This window comes from Pinus tabuliformis, chromosome 8 (genome assembly GCF_031772625.1).
Source record: "Pinus tabuliformis cultivar Carrire ecotype Pingquan chromosome 8, CPIR1, whole genome shotgun sequence".
Taxonomy (NCBI): Eukaryota; Viridiplantae; Streptophyta; class Pinopsida; order Pinales; family Pinaceae; genus Pinus; species Pinus tabuliformis.
This window is the reverse complement of record NC_142294.1, coordinates 1,346,967,286-1,346,978,854: the sequence shown is the minus strand read 5'-3', so window position 1 is coordinate 1,346,978,854 and position 11,569 is coordinate 1,346,967,286. Positions and strand designations below refer to the sequence as shown.

The 11,569-nt window shown below is 37.4% G+C and overlaps 1 protein-coding gene across 1 annotated transcript; it reads left to right on the top strand.

The window, feature by feature from the left end:
* The first annotated feature begins 10,243 nt into the window (after positions 1-10,243).
* On the top strand, positions 10,244-10,996 carry LOC149240473 (uncharacterized). The gene is made up of 2 exons (XM_089370185.1): positions 10,244-10,580; positions 10,734-10,996. Exons 1-2 carry the CDS (start codon positions 10,244-10,246, stop codon positions 10,994-10,996), a joined length of 600 nt encoding a protein of 199 aa, XP_089226311.1.
* Positions 10,997-11,569: the final 573 nt, after the last annotated feature.

The following is an 11,569-nucleotide window of genomic DNA, read 5'->3' as shown; positions in this document are numbered from 1 at the left end:
CCCTGAATATAGAAGGAATCCCATTGACAAAATTCCAAAACATGTAGAAATTCCTTCTGATTCAGAGATAATTGCCTTTTTAAAAGTTTTTAAGGGAATTAGTCCATATGATCCAGAAGATCAGTGGAAGAAGAAAATGTTCAATTGGGACATGTTCACACATGAAAAAGAACATTTGTATCTTGAAGAAGTAAGACTTCTTCCAAAAGATGATCGTCCTGCCTTTAATAGACAAAATGTTGAGAAATGGAAAGAATGGATGAAGGCAGAAAACCAATGGATATCATTCTATGAATGGTATTATCCTTCTGCAAATATAATTGAACATTCCTTGATAAAGCAGTTCAGAAATCAAGCCAAACAGAAAAGGATCAAGGATTCAGAGAAATTTGTAGAAGAAAAAATGAAAGAAAATCCAGTAGTAATTCCTCCGCCTCTGAAAGCTCATGTTTTCTAGCCAAAAATTCAGAGTATGATGAATAAACCCAATATTCCCAGGACTCTGATTGCTGTCCAAACAGAAGGTGAGAAATTACTAAGAAAAATTTGTTCCCAGCTCCATGTAAATATGATGCGGACTGGAACCCCAAATAAACACAAGTGGGAACTCCTTGATGGAAATATATTAGAAACAGATACAAAATTTCCCCCTTGGAAGAATTTTGTTCTAAGAACTCAAGATGGAAAATTGTATAAATTAATTCCATCTCATTCAGATGAATCAACTTTAGCAACAAGAGATTCAGTCGCTGCTACCAACTGGACTAATTTAGCTTTGTCCAGTCTTGAAAAATTTGTCAGATCTAAATTTGATAAAGTAGAAACTGCTAATTCAGAGATGAAACTTATGCTTGAAAGAATCTTGCAGAAACAAGATTATAACACAGTCTGTTTGAATAGTAGTGTAACTACTTTAGCAGAAAATGATAAGACTCTTGCACAGAGTCTTGATAAGCTGTCTTTACAGACAGAAAGAAAGATCCATGAAGCCGCCTCTGCTCATGGAAAAGAAATTGTCAAAATCAGCACTTCACTGGATATTGTTAAGAAACAAGTTTGGGAGGTATCTCAAGGAGTAGAATCTCTGAAAAAGAAGCCTCAGGTAGAAGCCTACAAATCTGCAACTTTATTTTCAGAACCCAAGACTTCTGTTCCTTACTCCATCACCCCTTCTGTGGAAAGTCTCATCAGAACTCCCAGTTCCATAAACTTTCCACCTCCTAATTCTACTCACCCCTATTCTTTGTTTGCCAATCCCAGTTTCTTCAGTCCTAGCCAAATAGTTTCAAAATCTAAAGAACCTGAAGAAACCAGCAAAGATTCCTCTGATTTCATATTTGGTTCATCCTCCAGAGATGAAGAAGAAAAGGAAGATTTTGATACAAGTATCCATAAGATTGATGTTGAGCCAGAAATTGAAGACCTTGAGGCTTGTATCAATAATTTCTCTATCTCAGACAGAGAGCAGTCTGATAATGATGAAGACCAGGTAAATGCTACCTCTTCCAGATCCCGATGGGAAACTACCTGGAATCCTGCTCCTGATCGCAGAGACCTTATGAAATCTGACTACCATAAGGACTAGTCTGCAAATGCCACCTACTCTTGGAATATAGACAACTGCACTGAAGCCGAAATCATTTCTGTTATGCATTACATGCTTTTTTGCTACAGGACTTATCTTGTAGATGATATAGGTCCCATCAATGCCACAAGGAGAATTATTGGAGGTTTTGAGGGTACCTTAGATTCTTGGCTAAAAGCAGAGACCCTTAAAGACACAACACTTTTGCCTACATGGGAAAAAGCTGTTGTTCTTAATGAAGACGGATCTACCCACATAGATCCCGTTACCCATGTACCTGTCAATAACATGATAGGAAAACTCCTCTATGGCATTACAGTCAATTTTATTGGTTTCCCTCAAATAACCAATGACATCACTACTACAAATTTGCTTGTTATGAAGTTGCATAATATGCAACATTTTGAAGAATATTTTAATGAATTCCTTCACAGGTTACATACTTTGACTCCAGATCTTATCCTTGAGCCAAAATGGAAGGAAATCTTTGTAGCATCACTTCCCCAGTGGGTCTCTTCTGCCATTGTGAATAAATTACCAAGGAAAGTTGGTGATTACAAATTTGGCATAATCAGGCAAGCTGTTAAGGCTATTATTGTTGAATTGTGCTCACAAATGAAGATTGCTAGAGCAGCTACTAATCCTACGAAGCTGCATAGCTATCAACAGCTCTGTAAGCAATGGCACCTTGTCAAAGCTGGCAATTCTGAGGGGCATAGATGCAAGAAAAATCATTTCAGAAAAAAGAATTCCCAGCTTTTCCAAGAAAAACCAAAGAGAAAACATACTAAAACAAAGTCATATAAGCATACGAAGATGTTTAAAGACAAAGAAATTATTTGCTACAACTGTAATCAGAAAGGTCACACAGCTCCAAATTGTCCAGAAAAGAAGAAAGATAAATCAAAGAAGAAAATACAGTATAAAAACAAAAAGGGAAAAATAAATTTCTTTGATTTACCCAGTAGCTGTGATGAACTTATATCTTCCAATTCAGAATCAGAATATGATTTGAATTTTGTTGACTCTGAAGATACTTCTGAAGATGAATTTTGCAGGGATCCTCATTGTACAGAATGTAGAGATTGTGATTGTAGTGACCCTGACGTCTGTAAATGCAATGTAGTCAAAATGATGAAATCTGACTATGATGAGACCAGTAGAAACATTTTTGCACAAATGATGAATGCTACTGATCCTCAAATAAAAAACATGTACAAATCTCTCTTAACAGAGCATTTGAAGTAGGTCCCTTCTGAATCAAAGAAGACTCCTAATAAAGGGTATGTGCCTCCAGCTACCTTATTATCAGTTGAAGCTTTAACGAGGCAGTTCAGAAATGAAGATTTTTGCGAAGATTTGTCACAAACATTGCCTAGTGTTCATCAGGCAATTAAAGATCTGAGAAAGACGATAAAAGAGAACAGGAGATTGTGCATAGAAAGACACAATGAACTAGAGTTAAGACTGATGAAAGCCCAAGCTGCCTCTGCCTCATCTTCGCAAGAACCTGAACTGTTTGGGAAAACAGAGAACTGGACTTATCATCCAAAACCTGTTCAGCACCAAGAAATTCCAGAAGAAGAAGAAAAAGACAGAACAGATTTTGGATGCAATACCCTAAATCGTGATGTTATGTATTGTGTCAAAATGAAAGTTAAGATCGGAGGACAGTTTGAATATTGGAAGGTATTGTTGGATAATGGATCCAGATTAAATATTGTCAGCAGCACAGTGGTCAGCATGCATCTGCGAAGACCAACTGCTTGTCCCAGAGTTATTACTGCAAGTGGTGAGATTGCCACTAAACATGAAGCAGAAGTAGATGTTTTCCTGACTAATGAAGTAGGAGTACATCTAGTAAGCCCTGTAGTTCCAGGCATAGACTGTGCCATGTATCTTGGAACTCCTTTTTTCCAAAATTTCAAAAGGCATGGCGCAAATCTTGATGAGAATAGCCAAAGGTATGAATATTTCTTCATCACAGGAAATAAAGAAATCTTCTTTCCATTTATAAACTCCAATTCGCCTAATAGAACAAAGAGAATTGAAAGATTAGAGAATCTTTTACCAAAAATGGAAGTGAAGAAGGAAATATTGAAGACAGAAGAACATCTGTACAATGGAAAATATGCCACAGAAATAGCCGACCTCACTGCTAAATTTAAGGAATGTTGTTCAGATGACCCGAATGCCTTTTGGCATGTCAAAAAACAAGAAGTAGAGCTTCCTCTCAAAAAAGATTTCAGCGGTAAGCTAAGGAGATCTAAAGCAATGGCGATGAATGAAGACCAAATGGGAAAGTGCAAAGCAGAGATCAAGGATCTCCTAAAGAAGGGACTCATCAGGAAAAGTAAGAGCCCAATAGCATGTTTTGCATTCTATGTCAACAAACATGTTGAGATCGCTAGAGGTAAGCCAAGGTTGGTTGTTAACTACAAGCCTTTGAATAGTATTATGGATTATGATGCTTATCCTTTGCCTAAACCTTCTTCAATACTTGCCTAAATATCAAAATAAAAAATATTCTCCAAATTTGATTTAAAATCTGGTTTCTGGCAAGTAGGAATTAAAGAAGAAGATAAATGGAAAACAACATTCTTTGTGCCCGAAGGACATTACGAATGGAACATCATGCCATTCGGTCTGATCAACGCTCCTTTAACCTTCCAGAGAATAATGGATGAAACTTTTGAAGGAATGGAGGAATTCCTAAAAAATTATATTGACGATTTATTGATTCATTTTGATAATATTGTTGGCCATATCAATCATCTAAAGATTTTTCTGTGCAGAGTCAAAGAAATGGGCATAGTATTATCAGAATAAAAAATGAAGTTGTTCCGGTCTATGATCGACTTTTTGGGTTACAACATACAGTATGGATCTTATACTGTAATCCAGAGAAGTCTAAATTTTGTTGATCACTTCCCTGATGAAATTAAAGATAAAACTCAGTTGCAAAGATTTTTGGGAAGCCTGAATTATGTTTCTAAATTTCTGAAGCACTGTGCACAAGAAAGAAAGTTACTAAACAAAAGGCTTCAGAAAGATCCCATTCCATGGAATAATGACTACACCCAGGCAGTCAGGGCAATAAAAGAAAAGGTCCGAAGCATATAGCCACTCTCCCCTATAGAGAAGAATGGGAAAAGATCATCATGACAGATGCTAGCAATGAAGGTTGGGGTGCTATTCTGTGCCAAAAGAATCCCAGCAGTAAGCCCGATATAGAAATTTGCCAGTATGCATCCAGTCTTTGGGCCAAAAATCAAATGAATTGGTCCAGCCTTAAGAAGGAACTAAGAGCCATTTGTTTGGGTATAGCTAAGTTTAGAGATTTTGTTATTTATACCCATTTTACTGTTAAAACAAATTGTCAAGCCTTGAAACACGCAATCCATAAGTGTGAATTTGAAGACGCCGCCATGGTAAGATGGATTATGTAGCTCAGCCAGTATGATTTTGATGTTGAATTTGTAAAAGGAAACAAAAATAGCTTTGCTGACATGTTGAGCAGAGAATTTTTGTCTGAACATTCAGTTTTTCAATGCAATTATCTCAGAAGAAGAGAGGGCACTATTGAGATTGAAACCTCCTCAGGATGGGTTTCATATGATCTGAGAAAAAGACTCCTAGATCATGATGATAATTGGATTCCTATCAAAGAAATCAGGTACAAAGTAGGTTTCGAATATCTGCTGACAGATCCACATCAAGATCAAATGAATGATGAAGCTCTGGAAGCCCTTGATTACCTAAGGCAAATTGGAAGCATTGCTTATAGGCTTGAGAGAGATGATGAAGACAGTAGCAGAATCACCAGCTGTCATATAACATTCAAAAGATTTGACAATCATCTAAATAGAGAAAATTATGATCCTAGACGACAGCAGGAAGCTTTCTACACAATAATGAATTTACAAAAATTTTCAACTAACATGTTTTATTCTTTGCAGTTTTCATTCTTGTTTGAAGACGTCCCAGTTGAAGACATGGAAGAAGATGATCCACTTCCTGAATGGTTTATGGATTGGAGGAAAAGATTTGGACTATCACCACTAATCCTAAATCCATATTCATTCACAATGTTGAAGATTCCAAATTTCAGTCCTTCAAGCATGCTCGTGACTCAAGTATTGTACAAAACAATTGGAGATTTGTTAAATCTAAGTGATGGAGATTTTCTAAATGGGGTCCGTAGATGCGGTCATGTCCGATGGTTCATAATGAATCATTACAAATGCATAAAGATTATTCCAAGTTCCAATTATGAAGAATTCCACCGACAGATCGACCCAGATTTGAACCCATTCATGAACCTAAATTACTTGGACCTACCTGATCCACATGATAGTGCAACATGGGAAACCGAAAAAGAAGTATGGGTACAATACTATTCAAATTACATGATCGAGAGATGGAATTTCCAGCACTACACCTATCCACAAGTGGATTATTATACTATGTACTAAGTGTTGTCTTTCCAACTGGCGTTGGTGTTGGATGAGCTTTCGGGGATTCCATCGTTCTAGAAATATCCCCAGTGTAATCTTTGTAAATCCTTTGGAGATTTGCATATCTTTTCTTTTGAGTCATTCACATGGTTTCGTGGGTTCCTATACATTGGAATCTCCACTTTGTATATGAGTCTAGTACAATTCGGTCCCCACATGCCTCTGGCTATCTGTAAAAGGAGAAGGGCTGAGATAACATGGGACAATCCTCCCATGCCCGAATCTAGCTTTTGGAGATTTGGTCAGATCTGACCTGCATCTTTCTTTTGAGTCATCAATTTGTATGCAGCCCATTCACAGATGTTTGTTCCCTCCAAGTTCTATAAATACGAAAGAAATTCGGAATAAGACTCATTCGAGGTTTTGGAGAGTTGAGAGGTCTGAGTCAAACTTTTCTCTTGCTCTGCATCTGCGGAATTTTAGTCTGAATTGCTTGCACCACGAGAAGAGCTCAAGTCTTTAGGAGAATTGAGAAGCCTGTGCATTGGTGATCGACGCCAGTGTGAACTTAAAGTGGCCGGTTCATAGGTTGTCTTATGGGTCTGAAAGTTTGTTTTAATCTTGAGACTCAGTCTGCTTGTATGCCAGGTAGCCTCTAGATTTGTTACGCTTCGGCTAACTCATATCTACTAAACGCTGCAGTGGTCCATCTGAGGAAGAGATTTTACTTCTGTAATATCTGCATCCATCAATAATATAAATCTTTTTCGAAATTTCTGCAATCAAGCCAAACAGAAAAGGATCAAGGATTCAGAGAAATGTGTAGAAGAAAAAATGAAAGAAAATCCAGTAGTAATTCCTCCGCCTCTGAAAGCTCATGTTTTCCAGCCAAAAATTCAGAGTATGATGAATAAACCCAATATTCCTAGGACTCTGATTGCTGTCTAAACAGAAGGTGAGAAATTACTATGAAAAGTTTGTTCCCAGCTCCATGTAAATATGATGCGAACTGGAACCCCAAATAAACACAAGTGAGAACTCCTTGATGGAAATATATTAGAAACAGATATAGAATTTCCCCCTCGGAAGAATTTTGTTCTAAGAACTCACGATGGAAAATTGTATAAATTAATTCCATCTCATTCAGATGATTCGACTTTAGCAGCAAGAGATTCAGTCGTTGCTACCAACTGGACTAATTTAGCTTTGTCCAGTCTGGAAAAATTTGTCAGATCTAAATTTGATAAAGTAGAAACTGCTAATTCAGAAATGAAACTTATGCTTGAAAGAATCTTGCAAAAACAAGATTATAATACATTCTGTTTGAATAGCAGTGTAACTACTTTAGCAGAAAATGATAAGACTCTTGCACAGAGTCTTTATAAGCTATCTTTACAGACAGAAAGAAAGATCCATGAAGCCGCCTCTGCTCATGGAAAAGAAATTGTCAAAATCAGCACATCATTGGATATTATTAAGAAGCAAAATTGGGAGGTATCTCAAGGAGTATAATCTCTGAAAAAGAAGCCTCTGGTAGAAGCCTACAAATCTGCAACTTTATTTTCAGAACCCAAGACTTCTGTTCCTTAATCCATCACCCCTTTTGTGGAAAGTCTCATCAGAGCTCCCAGTTCCATAAAATTTCCACCTCCTAATTCTACTCACCCCTATTCTTTGTTTGCCAATCCCAGTTTCTTCAGTCCCAGTCAGGTAATCCCAAAAGCTAAAGAACCTGAAGAAACCAGTAAAGATTCCTCTGATTCCATATTTGCTTCATCCTCCAGAGATGAAGAAGAAAAGGAAGATTTTGATACAAGTATCCATAAGATTGATGTTGAGCCAGAAATCGAAGACCTTGAGGCTTGTATCAATAATTTCTCTATCTCGGACAGAGAGCAGTCTGATAATGATGAAGACCAGGTAAATGCTACCTCTTCCAGATCCCGATGGGAAACTACTTGGAATCCTGCTCCTGATCGCAGAGACCTTATGAAATCTGAATACCATAAGGACTGGTCTGCAAATGCCACCTACTCATGGAATATAGACAACTGCACTGAAGCCGAAATCATTTCTGTTATGCATTCCATGCTTGTTTGTTACAGGACTTATCTTGCAGATGATATAGGTCCCATTAATGCCACAAGGAGAATTATTGGAGGATTTGAGGGTACCTTAGATTCTTGGCTAAAAGCAGAGACCCTTAAAGACCCAGGACTTTTGCCTACATGGGAACAAGCTGTTGTTCTTAATGAAGACGGATCTACACACATAGATCCTGTTACCCATGTGCCTGTCAATAACATGATAGGAAAACTCCTCTATGGCATTACAGTCAATTTCATTGGTTTCCCTCAAATAACCAATGACATCACTACTATAACTTTGCTTGCCATGAAGTTGCATAATATGCAACATTTTGAAGAATATTTTAATGAATTCCTTCACAGGTTACATACTTTGACTCCAGATCTTATCCTTGAGCCAAAATGGAAGGAAATCTTTGTAGCATCACTTCCCCAGTGGGTCTCTTCTGCCATTGTCAATAAATTACCAGGGAAAGTTGGTGATTACAAATTTGGCATAATCAGGCAAGCTGTTAAGGCTATTATTGTTGAATTGTGCTCACAAATGAAGATTGCTAGAGCAGCTACTAATCCTAAGAAGCCGCATGGCTATCAGCAACTCTGTAAGAAATGGCACCTTGGCAAAGCTGGCAATTCTGAGGGGCATAGACGCAAGAAAAAGCATTTCAGAAAAAAGAATTCCCAGTTTTCCCAAGAAAAACCAAAGAGAAAACATACTAAAACAAAGTCATATAAGCATACGAAGACTTTTTCTAAAGACAAAGAAATTATTTGCTACAACTGTAATCAGAAAGGTCATACAGCTCCAAATTGTCCAGAAAAGAAGAAAGATGAATCAAAGAAGAAAATACAGTATAAAAACAAAAAGGGAAAAATAAATTTCTTTGATTTACCCAGTAGCTGTGATGAACTTATATCTTCCAATTCAGAATCAGAATATGATTTGAATTTTGTTGACTCTGAAGATACTTCTGAGGATGAATTTTGCAAGGATCCTCATTGTACAGAATGTAGAGATTGTGATTGTAGTGACCCTGACGTCTTTAAATGCAATGCAATCAGAATGATGAAATCTGACTATGATGAGACCACTAGAAACATTTTTGCACAAATGATGAATGCTATTGATCCTCAAATAAAAAACATGTGCAAATCTCTCTTAACCGAGCATTTGAAGCAGGTCCCTTCTGAATCAAAGAAGACTCCTAATAAAGGGTATGTGTCTCCAGCTACCCTATTCTCAGTTGAAGCTTTAATGAGGCAATTCAGAAATGAAGATTTTTGCGAAGATTTGCCACAAACATTGCCTAGTTTTCATCAGGCAATTAAAGATCTGAGAAAGACGATAAAAGAGAACAGGAGATTGTGCATAGAAAGACACAATGAATTAGAGTTAAGACTGATGAAAGCCCAAGCTGCCTCTGCCTCATCTTCGCAAGACCCTGAACTGTCTGGGAAAACAGAGAACTGGACTTATTATCCAAAACTTGTTCAGCACCAAGAAAGTCCAGAAGAAGAAGAAAAAGACAATAGATTTTGGATGCAATACCCCAAATCGTGATGTTATGTATTGTGTCAAAATGAAAGTTAAGATCGGAGGACAGTTTGAATATTGGAAGGTATTGTTGGATACTGGATCCAGATTAAATATTGTCAGCAACACAGTGGTCGGCATGCATCTGCGAAGACCAACTGCTTGTCCTAGAGTTATTACTGCAAGTGGTGAGATTGCCACTAAACATGAAGCAGAAGTAGATGTTTTCCTGACTAATGAAGTAGGAGTACATCTAGTATGCCCTGTAGTTCCAGGTATAGAGGTACTCTACAGCGTGAATAGGGGTGTTTTTCTTGTTGGGACTAATGAATCTTACTCTCCATGAGCTCTTCCTCCCCGAAGCTCCAACAGAGTCTCTCCAATAAGCGCTTGTGTCATGTATCTTGGAACTTCTTTTTTCCAAAATTTCAAAAGGCAGGGCGCAAAGCTTGATGAGAATAGCCAAAGGTATGGATATTTCTTCAGCATAGGAAATAAAGAAATCTTCTTTCCATTTATAAACTCCAATTCGCCTAATAGAATAAAGAGAATTGAAAGATTGGAGAATCTTTTAGCAAAAATGGAAGTGAAGAAGGAAATATTGAAGACAGAAGAACATCTGGACAATGGAAAATATGCCACAGAAATAGCAGACCTCACTGCTAAATTTAAGGAATGTTGTTCAGATGACCCGAATGCCTTTTGGCATGTCAAAAAACAAGAAGTCGAGCTTCCTCTAAAAAAGGATTTCAGCGGTAAGCTAAGGAGATCTAAAGCAGTGGCGATGAATGAAGACCAAATGGGAAAGTGCAAAGCAGAGATCAAGGATCTCCTAAAGAAGGGACTCATCAGGAAAAGTAAGAGCCCAATAGCATGTTTTGCATTCTATGTCAACAAACATGCTGAGATTGCCAGAGGTAAGCCAAGGTTGGTTGTTAACTACAAGCCTCTAAATAGTATTCTAGATTATGATGCTTATCCTTTGCCCAAACCTTCTTCAATACTTGCCCAAATATCAAAATCAAAAGTATTCTCCAAATTTGATTTAAAATCTGGTTTCTGGCAAGTAGGAATTAAAGAAGAAGATAAATGGAAAACAACATTATTTGTGCCTGAAGGACATTATGAATGGAACATCATGCCCTTCGGTCTGATCAACGCTCCTTCAGCCTTCCAGAGAATAATGGATGAAACTTTTGAAGGAATGGAGGAATTCCTAAAAAAGTATATTGACGATTTATTGATTCATTCTGATAATATTGCTGACCATATCAAACATCTAAAGATCTTTCTGCACAGAGTCAAAGAAATGGGCATAGTATTATCAGAATAAAAAATGAAGTTGTTCCGGTCTATGATAGACTTTTTGGGTTACAACATACAGTATGGATCTTATACTGTAATCCAGAGAAGTCTAAATTTTGTTGATCACTTCCCTGATGAAATTAAAGATAAAACTCAGTTGCAAAGATTTTTGGGAAGCCTGAATTATGTTTCTAAATTTCAGAAGCACTGTGCACAAGAAAGAAAGTTACTAAACAAAAGGCTTCAGAAAGATCCCATTCCATGGAATAATGACTGCACCCAGGCAGTCAGGGCAATGAAAGAAAAGGTCCGAAGCATACAGCCACTCTCCCCTATCAGAGAAGAAGGGGAAAAGATCATCATGACAGATGCTAGCAATGAAGGTTGGGGTGCTATTCTGTGCCAAAAGAATCCCAACAGTAAGCCCGACATAGAAATCTGCCAGTATGCATCTGGTCTTTGGGCCAAAAATCAAATGAATTGGTCCAGCCTTAAGAAGGAACTAAGAGCCGTTTGTTTGGGTATAGCTAAGTTTAGAGATTTTGTTATTTATACCCATTTTACTGTTAAAACAGATTGTCAAGCCTTGAAACATGCAATC

What these genes read in the sequence shown, in the direction of transcription:
- LOC149240473 (XM_089370185.1), top strand. Translation starts at nt 10,244, where the DNA reads ATGGAAGTGAAGAAGGAAATATTGAAGACAGAAGAACATCTGGACAAT. An exon ending in ACATGCTGAGATTGCCAGAG is followed by an intron (nt 10,581 to 10,733) that starts GTAAGCCAAGGT and finishes TCTGGCAAGTAG; the next exon opens with GAATTAAAGAAGAAGATAAA.